At 45.7% G+C, this 10,910-nt stretch overlaps 1 protein-coding gene across 1 annotated transcript in view; it reads left to right on the top strand.

Annotated features, from left to right (window-relative positions):
- Nucleotides 1–1,608: 1,608 nt before the first annotated feature.
- The window catches only part of TRHDE (thyrotropin releasing hormone degrading enzyme), a 363,215-nt gene continuing 353,913 nt past the window's right edge, over nucleotides 1,609–10,910 (top strand). Inside the window, exon 1 of the mRNA XM_035002118.1 lies at nucleotides 1,609–2,742. Coding sequence (XP_034858009.1) covers nucleotides 1,838–2,742 — 905 coding nt within the window. The 5' untranslated portion in view covers nucleotides 1,609–1,837. The remainder of the gene's footprint in view (nucleotides 2,743–10,910) is intronic.

Below are 10,910 nucleotides of genomic sequence, written 5' to 3'. Positions count from 1 at the left end.
AAACTTAGAAGTCCATAATCAGCCAACAGTCTATGACCTGTTTTGATGCTCCTGCTATCAGCAAAACTTCCTCTTGATAACTGTTCTAAAAAAAGTTTAAACAATTTTCCTGATAACACTAAAAACTGCAAAAAAGTAATCACGGTTGGATGAAGTGAAAAACTGATCAATCATGGAATATATTTGTTCACTGCTGTAGTTAGTCCCCAGTGATGGGGCTCACTCAGATCCTCAGCTTTTCTCAGTCTCAAGTTTTTGGTTCCAGATGTTACACTGGGTATGTAGGCATTAGATTTTAATCATTTCCCCAATCTAAAAATAGAAATTGTTCATTGGGGGAAAAGACGTCTTTTATTTAAACCTTCCTTCTGGGGGATTCTAATGCTTCATTGCTAACCCTTATTTTCGTACAGCATACCTGGACTCATCACACAATATATGTAGTCAGGCTTTGGAGAATTTGTTTCAATTTACATACAATCCTCCAAATCCTCTGGCGAGCCTGATGTGAAATCTGATACAGCCACGACTCCCCAGCAGGATCTTCCTTTGCTCTCGGTGTTAATAGCCAAAGGCTCCAAGGATCCCTCCCGGGAGGCGCAGTGAGGCTAAGGAGTCGGGGGGAAAAGGGAGATTGCCGGGCTGGCTGCGCTGAAGATTTACAATGTACTTCTTGCAGGCGGCTCAGCAACCCCCTCTGTGGCTGTGGGTGTCTGGTGTGACAGAGCGGAGAAAAGCTCTCTAATCTCCCAGTGCCTGCCTCTGCCGCTCAGCCGCTCCCCTCCCTCCCGCCTTCCCTGCCTCCTTGCGCTCTCTCGCTCTCTCCTTTGCCTTTCTCGGGGAGTTTCAGTCCCTGAACGCAGTCAGAGTAGCCTTGGCAATCCGGACCTGGAGACTGTGTACACACACAGGCACACACGCGCACACACACGCACACGCACTCGCACACACGCACTCCGGCTCTCCCCACGGGGATACAGAGCAAACCCGGAGCATCATCTACCTGAAGGGGATGGCCCGACCGGACACTTCTTGCTCACTTGTCATCTCCGGAGGTCAGAGCAACGTCGGAACGAGGGAGGCTCGCTGTCCGGTCTGCAACCTCACGCCGTTTGCCGCCACCGCTGCTTAAAGTGTGCAGGGTGGAGGAGACGGCTTCTTCAGGGCAGATTCCCGTCGCAGCTCGGCGGCCCTGGGACTTCGCCCGCCTGGTTCACCCCGCTCTCTTCTTCCCCGGCCATCCTCTCGCCCCCGGCTGCGGAGTGCATGGCTCGGGCGCCTCCTCTGCTGCTGCTGCCGCCGCCGCCGCTGCGAGCACATCCCACCCAGAGGACTGAACGCCACCGCTGGAGTGGGGAGAGAAAGCGGAAGCCCTAACTTCCCTCTCCACCGCTCCCTGTCCTTCCTAGCCGAGGACCCGTTGCAAGGCTCCCGCGGATAGCCAGGCGAGAGCTGGGCGCTGGGGAGGGTGAGCCGGGAGCCGCAGGCGCACAAGGGGCGGAGGCAGCATGTGCCCCGGCGCCTCGCGCCGGCCTGAGAAGTAGCGCGCGGTGGGGCGAGCGAGGCGCTCTCTAAGTTGGGCGCGTCCCAGAGCTCGCCGCCCCGCGCCTCGACCGCCACTGTCCGGAGAGAGGCGGGGCTGATGGCGGGCGCCGAGGTTGCTGTCGCCTGCGGCCAGAACCCGTCTTAAAAGAACCTGGGCCGGCGTCTCCAGGGTCCCAGCTAGCGTCGCGCCCTCGGCCCGCGTGCGCTCTCTGATGCCTGCGCTGGCGGTGGCCCGGGTGGCCCGCCCGCGGGGGGTGCCGGAGGGGGCGGGGGAGGAGGAGGAGGCTGTGTGATGGCCCTGGACGGCGAGCGGGGGGAGCAAGAGGAGGAGAAGAAAAAGAAGAAGAAGAAAAAGAAGAGGAAGAAGAAGAAGGAGGAGGAGGGGGCTGAGAAGAGCAGCTCACCCTTCGCGGCCACCATGGGGGAGAACGACGCCGCGCTCCGGGCCGGCGGCAGGGGGATCTCGGACCGGTGGACGGACTCCGTGGGGGTGCGACCCCGCACTACCGAGCGCCACATCACGGTGCACAAGCGGCTCTTGCTGGCCTTCGCCGTGTCCATCGTGGCGCTGCTCGCGGTCACCATGCTCGCGGTGTTGCTCAGCTTGCGCTTCGACGAGTGTGGAGCTAGCGCAGCGCCGGGCGCCGACGGCGGTCTCGCCGGCTTCCCAGCGCGCGGGGGCAACGGGAGCCTTCCGGGTTCCGCCCGGCGCAACCACCAGGCTGGCGGAGACTCCTCGCAGCCCGAGGCAGGCAGGGAGGCCACCCCTGGGACCCCGTCCGCCCAGCCGCCGTCGGAGGAGGAGCGGGAGCAGTGGCAGCCGTGGACGCAGCTGCGCCTGTCGGGCCACCTCAAGCCGCTGCACTACAATCTAATGCTCACCGCCTTCATGGAGAACTTCACCTTCTCCGGCGAGGTCAACGTGGAGATCGCGTGCCGGAACGCCACCCGCTACGTCGTGCTGCACGCCTCCCGGGTGGCGGTCGAGAAGGTGCAGGTGGCCGAGGACCGGGTGGCCGGGGCTGTCCCGGTGGCCGGTTTTTTCCTCTACCCGCAAACCCAGGTCTTGGTGGTGGTGCTGAATAGGACCCTGGACGCGCAGAGGAATTACAACCTGAAGATCATCTACAACGCCCTGATCGAGAACGAGCTCTTGGGCTTCTTCCGCAGCTCCTACGTGCTCCACGGGGAGAGAAGGTAGGGAGGGAGGCGGTGCCCGGCACCGCCCCACCCAGCCAGGCTGCTCGAACGACTGGGCGGCCGGCGACCCGGGGGACCCGGCTGGCTTCCCAGACCGAAAAGCGAGGGGTGGGTGAAGGAAGCGAAGGTGGGGTAGGACCATCACCCAGAACCCTTGGGGTCTCCCAGATGCCCGGGCTTTCCCTGCTGCCGACTCCACACACTCACCAGCGCCGAATGGTGAATGCCACCCCCTCCTCTAGTCTGGAACTCCCTCCCGTCAAAGTTCCTTAGCCAGCATGGCGCACAGCAGTTTTTAAAGGGTAGTGTGAGATCTGAGCGATGCCAGGGTGACATCAAAACCCTGCCAAGATACCGTCGAGGGAGATAAGATGGCAGTGCAGGGCAAAATCCCCCCCCCCCCCCCCCCCCCCCCGGGCAACACGCCCACCTCGACTGTTACCTGGCAGGCACGGAGCAGAGCGTGAGCTTTGGCTGCATAAAGTTTTCCAAAACTGGAAGTTGAGATTCGGAGCAGTACGAGCAGGTCCAGGTGACAGAGTCAGGGGGAGGGCGACAGGGGTCCGGAGGAGGCTGCCATGGCCAGTGCCAACGAGAAATGTCCTTGCAGGTGCTGCCAGCTCTCTTGACACAAACATAGAGTGACTCTAGTTTTTTGCTGTTGTTCTTGAGTTACTGCCTCTGGAAGTAACTCCAGTGGTGAAAAGAGTTCGGAAAGCTAGCGGTCAGTCTCAAATGCCTTGTTAATGAGTACCTTTGATGCTTTTTAGATGTGGGCAGTATTTTCCTTTTTTTTTTTTTTTTTTTTCTGAGAGGCTGTGGGGCTTTTCACCACTTGTTTAGAGTTCAGATTTCGTAGTCAAACAGAAGTGGGTTCAAATCCCAGATGCAGCACTAGCTGTGGTGAAGGCTTGAAGACGCTGATGAATCTAAGTAACCATCTCCTGACAATGACTACCTCTAGTGCTTATCCAGCAAAATATATTAACTTAGTCCCACAAGAACCCTACGTGGAACGTGCCATCCACACTTCCTATCTTACAGATAGGGAAATGGAGGCCCAGAGAAGTCAAGTAATTTGTCACACAGTGAGCTGACAAAGCAGGGATTTAGACCCAAGCGGTTTGGCTTCAGAGCCCATACTTTTAGTTTTAACTTGGTGACAATAATAGTAGTACTGTCCTCACAAGATTGTTGCAGGTGTCCTTGAGTAAATGCATTGAAAAGCACTTAACCCTATACCTGGCATATAGAGTGTCCTCTATAAATATGAGCTGTTATGAGTGTCCTGTGATAGTCAGCACTCAAGCATATTACTGAGTGAATAAACATCTGATTTTCACTTTTTGCCCTAATCCATTGCATTTAAAATAACTTTGATTAATTAAGTGACTACAGGGCCAGCAAACAACCGAAATGAAGTTAAAAAAGAAATCGACAACCTTAGAAGTAGAGGCAGGTTGGGGATTAGCAGTGATGCCCCTGGCAGAGCCTCTCCTGTTCTCAAATGATTTTCACAACAGCAGAAAACTGGGGCTCAAAGCAGCCCCAGGGTCTTGAGATCAGTCCCAGGTGCCTGAGATCAGCAGGCTTGTCAGTGGAGAGGTGAGACTCAAACTTTGGTTTTCTGATGGACCGGGGCTTATGGTGGCTGGAAACTCCCAGAAGTTGTTATTGTATAGGAGGCTGGGAAATTTCAGTGTGTTATGGGAGAACACAAAAGTTTTATTATTTATAGAGTGCTATGAAGCAACCTCAGATCGATTTTCCAAAGCTTTAGTAGTTGTATGATAGTTAAAGCCTCCTATAAGTGAATGTATATTCATTTTCAAACTCCTAAGGTCAGATGTGGATAATTTAAACCCTCTTTCACCACTTCCTTTAACATATTCTAAACAATACAGAATAAATACATTTTTTAAAACCCACCATCATATCACATATGGGGGAAAAGGCGTAGAAGGCAAATTTGCATGTGTTTGGAAACAAGCTTATGTCAAAATGTCAATAGTGGGAGTTGCATATCACTGATAAATCTTGCTCTGGTGAAATAAATACTTCCAACAAATCCTGTGTTTTGAGCCATGCCAAAATATATTTGCTGGAACTGAGCTTGTTTTGGTCAGTGCATTCAAATTAACGGGACTCTTAAAAAGACCAGATGTTTTTGCTTGACCCATAACTGTTTTCTTGTACCCCTAGTGCATATTTGTGTTCAAACTCTCTCCTTCAGTTTTCTCCCAGAGATGTAAATGACTTGGTTGAAAGTTTAACCTAGAGCACATGTGGCTGTATTCTGCATCCTAATAGAAAATCTGGATTCAATATTTCTGGAGCTGTCAGGATGGTTTTGTTTCTAAACAGCATCTTAGAGAAAGTCCTTGTTTCTCTTTGTTTTTTTTCCCCTTCATTACCGGAGTGAATATGATAATTTCTTGAGTTTTTCTAACTGGAGTTGATATGGCAAAGGAAATCTCTGTTCACAATTATGTGACCATTACATCTATTAAATCTTTTTTTTTTTTTTGATTGTTGTCGTTACTATGGCTACTGGGAGAATTTTTTAAACATATCAATGTCAGGAACTCAGCCAGGTTTGGATTTTGATTGGTGATGATTTCGTCCCCCAAATGCTCTGTAATTTGATATTTTAAAACACTTTCCAAGAAGACATAGATGTAAATTCTAAATTTTCATTTGATTAATGATTAAATATCATGGTCTTTAGTTAGTTGTAGTTTTTGCCAAGTTAATTTTTGGATAATTTTTGTAATAAAAATAAGTATTTATTCTGCCAATGGGGAGTCACAGCAAGCAACTGGAAATATTTAAAAGAGCAGTACTACAATTCAGTCCACCTTACTTAGCCTATATGGAGACAACTCATTAATACCCAGGAGTCAATTGATTCTTTGGTTTACTTCTCGGAGGTCTGAGAGAAAGAATTTGGGTGAGGGCAGGAAAATTAGATTTCACTATTGCTATATACCTATGACCCTTGGAAGGTTTTATTCTCCCGCTAGGCATTGGGTGGGACCTGGTTTTGTCCTACAGGGAACACTTACCTTTTCTGGTTCCCATAGTGCACTGGAGAAAGGTAGAGGACAAACTCTCTCCCGAAACCCAAGGCTCCTCTACTTTCAGTTGATAGTTCGGCTAATGGGAAATTCACCACTTGTTGAATATTGCAAATAAATAAATTCTCTTGAATTTGAAATGTTTACACACAGCAGTAAATTATCTCCATTGGGCAGAACACATACTCATTTTTTTCTCAAGTTGGTGCATAGCAGGCAGATAAAAAGGGTGTGTATTTATGCCATAGTATCCTATATAGTAGAATATACTTGCTTAGAATTAGGTATATGTTCATTTACCTGAAGTAATTGCTGCTTTCGGGTAACCAGATGGCAAGCATACCCATGTTCAAAGTAGGATACCTTAATTTAGAACCAGATGGTTGGATTGAAGGAGGAAATTTACTCAAAGTAAATGAATATTTTATCCACTTTCAAAAGGGAGACAGTTGTTTTTTTTTGACAAACTTTGGGTCTATAACATGCCACAGTTACAGAAGACAAAATAAAAATGGGTGGTCTTTTTCTATAAAGGATTATTTTAAAGAGAAACAATGATCTCCAAATAAATTGGGAAAATAACATTGTGGTTTTCAGAGAATTGCAAAAAAATCTCTTGCAAAAATCTTGTGGAGAATCTCGTGGAGAGAATAGAGGATTTTATGGATAGGCATTTGATCTTCTGTGGTATTAGTGTACATGGTTTGTTGCCTTGTACTTTCCTGGACTGAATTAATAATCATGATATTTAATAAAAACTTGAAAACCACCACATGGCTTTTATATTGAAAGCAACCTCATTTCTCTCATTCACTCTGGTGAGGAGATGTCTTTATATGAGCAAGTTAGAGTTTATGTCTTTTTGCTCCTCTGTAGAAGGCTCTGAACTGAAAAATCTGGAAGAACCGGTTCTTTCTCTCTCAAAGAGTTAAATTATTTTGCCTGTGTTTTTATGTATATAAAGTACTCTAAATCCTAAACAGGGCCTATCTGCTCTGGATCTCTTTCAAACAAAGGTGGACCTGTCACTGGTTCTCTGGTATTTGTTTGGTTTGCAAAGCATGTTTATTTCCTCAAACCAGTTCTTGCCACTGGGTATGGGGATGGGCTTGAGGGAGTAGTACAGGGTGATGGTTTAGGTTTGTTGAGGATGGGGACATTTGTCCATGTGATGACAAGAATCAGACTCCGTTCTTTAAGCACAGCTTCAAAGAATGATATAAAAGGAGCAAGGAAGAAATGATGGATTTTTAATACATGAATGTTTTGCAGTCTGTAAGAAAGGGTGTTCCTCTTCACCCCATGCTCATTCTCCCACCAGCCAGCAATGACAATCATCATCATTGTCAAAATCGCCCACTTCCTTTTAATTATTTGTCTGTTCCTTATGTGCTTTCAGATTTGCAACAGTGGCTGGGTTCCTCCAGAGTTTTTCAAAGTCCCATGTCATCCTGCTTTTTGCCACTAGAGAGTGGATGCTCTTTCCAGCAAGTAGAATCTCACTCACTACCTAGAAATTAGGAGAATATGAAGATGAAAGATACCCCCCCCACTCTTCTCAGTTTCCTGGCCAATCTGGAATGATTTCACACGGCTACAATGTATGGTGGTGTTGGGAATAAGACTGGCAAGATTGGGTGGGGCTGAAGTGGGGTGAGGGGGCCCCAGCTCACCCCTCCTGTCTTCCCTGCTTCTGAATAAATGAGTGGCTGCGTGGTCTAGGGAGCTCTAGCACTGGTTTTCCAGGGATGGGTTGAACTGATTCCTCCCAGTGTAGACCTATGTTCACTTGCAGGATGAAGTTTTAGTTTAATTATTCAGATCTTTCCCTGTGGCCACACAACTGAAAAAAAAAAAAATCAGAGGATGGGTACACAAAGAATGAAGTTTAAAAATTACCACCCTGGTTACTTTTCATCTCTTTTAAGAATAGGTTCAGGCTGCTTTTGGTTGTATTGCTGGATGGAAGAGCATGTGTGTGCTTAGTGTGTTCAGGGACTCTGGATCCAGGCTGCCTGGGTTCATGACCTGACTGCCACTTACGAGCTTTATGACCCTGGCCAAATTTCCTAATTGTTCTGTGTCTGGTATCCTTATCTGGAAAATGGGGATAATGATACCCTGTTTCATAGGGTTCTTGTGAGGATCATGAGTTAAGTAATAAAGCACTTAGAGCCATGTCTGACAATTGGTAAGCTCTTTTGTGGGTATTGATATTATTATATTATTCCATGGCTGGAGATCTACTATTTGCATTGGTACAAGGTCATATAGGGTCAATATTCTTGCCTTGGGGTTTTTCCCTACTAGCAAGACAGTGGGGACAATGGTCACCATGGACATTTCTTCCACTGCTCTTTGGTTTGCCCCCCCAAGCAAAGTTAAAAAGGCAGAGATGAGGAAGCAGAGCCTCTCCACCCTGAAGAAGAGAGTGAAGAGAAGCATTGTGGTTTTGCACAGCAAGAGAAAGCCATGCTTGGTCCAGGCACTGAGAGCTGGAGAGGGCCGAGAGAGCAGGAAGAGAGTGTGAAACAAAGGGAATGTACAACTCTCTAATTATGGTCCTGCTCTCTGTCCAACAGTGAGAATAGCAGAGACCAGTGACTGAAGGGTTGGGGGCGGGGTGCCTTCCTTGTTACTGGAAGGCAGTGTGACAAATAGAAAAACCCCATATACCAAAGGAAAGGCATACTAGTCATTTGCTGTTATTGTTCCCAAGACTTTGAGTTCTGACAGTAGTGGTACTTCATAATACTTACATCATGCCGTGCCTCCTTCCAATATTAAACAAATGACTCTCAGACACTAGTTTATTTATTCTTATGAGAACCTACTATTCTGGCCTGCAAAGGTAATTTTAGTGCATTCATAATACTCTTCATCAATAGTGATCAAACACTCAGGACTCATTTTTGATAAGAGTATTTAGTACATAAATAGGAAAACAATTATGAATATTGTGCTCTGTTTTTATAACACGATTATTCACACATGCACCACTTCCTACATACATATTGTTGGCATTACTGCATTATGTTTTTAGTTTACTAGAACGATTATTTAAAAAAAATAGATTACACGCTTGCTTATAGCACTGAATATTCAGCAGGAGTACTTTTCTTCTGAAATGGCAGAGGTTTAATGACTCATTGAAGTACATAAAAACACACAGTCTAAACAACGACCCATTTTGGCTTAAAATGTTTTGTCATTGAGTAATAATTTGCATTTTGATTAACAACCTTAACTTTAAATGGGACATGTGTAACTTCCATGACCTTGTAACTAAGTCCATCTCCTGCAAACAGTGGAATAGTAACTAGATGTTCCATTGGAACTTTTCTTTAGATCTTGGGAGTTTTTATTAACAGTCTGAAACTGTTGCAACACCAGGCAAATTGCAATTGCGATAGAAGGAAGCTCAAAGATCATTTTTCACTCCTGTATGTGTGGTATGCATAGGTGTGGTCCAGATGGAACCCTCTCCAATCGGGCATGCTGTTTGTGAGGTTCTCTTGGTTTGGGTGGGTTCCAAAGAGAAAAGTCATGAATCAGTCTGAATGCTAACAGTGTCATGCAAATGTTGGTTTCCTCTGCATATTTTAACTTTACAAAAAGGCAAACTGAAAATAATGGAACAGAAATTGTTTTGATTCACATACAGTAATTTGTTGGCAATATCAACCAATGTTAATGCATTACTTCTGCTGGATCTTATCATAATGACTTGACACAAGTAGCTTGCCTAGTGAACTTCCGCAGAAATAAGAAGAAATCAATTCTCTGTATCCTTCAGAGGCAACACAGAGCTTTACACTCTCCTTAGCTCAACCAAAATGTCAAATAGGCAAGTTGTTAAGAAATAAAGTAATTTATTTTAGATAGAAGAGAATTAAAATACATGTATATTATTTATATTTCTCTAGTTATGCTAAAGTGACATTCTTGGAATGACACTTCTAGGATGTCACTTTTGGAAATGGCATTTTTTATGGTAATAGATTCATTAAAAGATAAAAATGATTTTGTTTAAAAAAAGCAGGAGAAAAATAGAAAACGAAATACTTGTCCCTATTACCTTCTGCCTCCTGCTGTTTTATATTACTTCTAGCTGCATTTACGTATCTTGTATCCATACTGTATATTAAAATGTTTTCTATTTTTAATTAATTTTTTTGTATTTCTTCTATCTGGTGTCCTGCTACCTGACTTACTTCGAATTTACTCAAAACCCAAATTCATTATTTTCTACTCCAAATCACCTTGTTTAGAGGCCTCTTTGATGTTTTTAATGACAGTAAACAGCAAAGAAGTCTCACTTCCACCAAGTTGAAGGCAATCCTAACATACATACGATGAAGACAGAATGATATTTTTGAAATCCAACAGACACTGTTGCCTATTGAGGAGACAGAGACTTGAACTAGGACTCTTTGTTAGACAGGGGGGTATCGAGGGTGAGAGAGGTGTTAGAGATGGACTGGCAGTGCTGAGACTTGATAAAGCCAGAATCTGTGAGAGGACAGACAGCACAATAATTTAGTAAGTGAGTCAACACTTTTTTAAAGGCTTATTTCTGTGCCACCTGGAGTCTGCCCCACTTCTTCATCTGCTTCTGACCTTTAAAATACTACCCAGGCTTTAAGAACAATTCTTACGCTTCTTCCTCTGTGAAGCCTTTTCTGTTCCTAAGGCAGGTGGTTCTCAACTGGGTAAATTGCCCACCCCCCCAGCCCCACGGGCTTTTGGTTGTCACAGCTGGGGTGGAAAGTGCTACTGGTACCTAGTGGTAGGGGCCCTGGGATGTTGCTACACATCCTACAGGATACAGGTCAGCCCCCAACAAAGAATAATTATCCAACTTGAAATGTCAGTAGTGCGGAGATTGAGAAGCCTTGCTTCAGGAGAATGTAATGTCTTTGTACACTTTCCTTTTTTGTAATGGCTTTTTGTAGAATACCTGCTTAGGTATTTGTTTAATTTCTTTCATTAGAATATAAACTCCTTGAGGGAAGAAAGCATATATACTTATCTTTTTCTCCTCAGTGTTTGAACACTCAAGAATGACGATTAAGAGAAACAAATGCA

Source organism: Mirounga leonina, unplaced genomic scaffold, assembly GCF_011800145.1.
Source record: "Mirounga leonina isolate KUSES-001 unplaced genomic scaffold, KU_Mleo_1.0 Mir_126, whole genome shotgun sequence".
Classification (NCBI taxonomy): Eukaryota; Metazoa; Chordata; class Mammalia; order Carnivora; family Phocidae; genus Mirounga; species Mirounga leonina.
The sequence above is the reverse complement of the archived record's forward strand: the minus strand, read 5'-3'. Positions and strand labels throughout refer to the sequence as shown.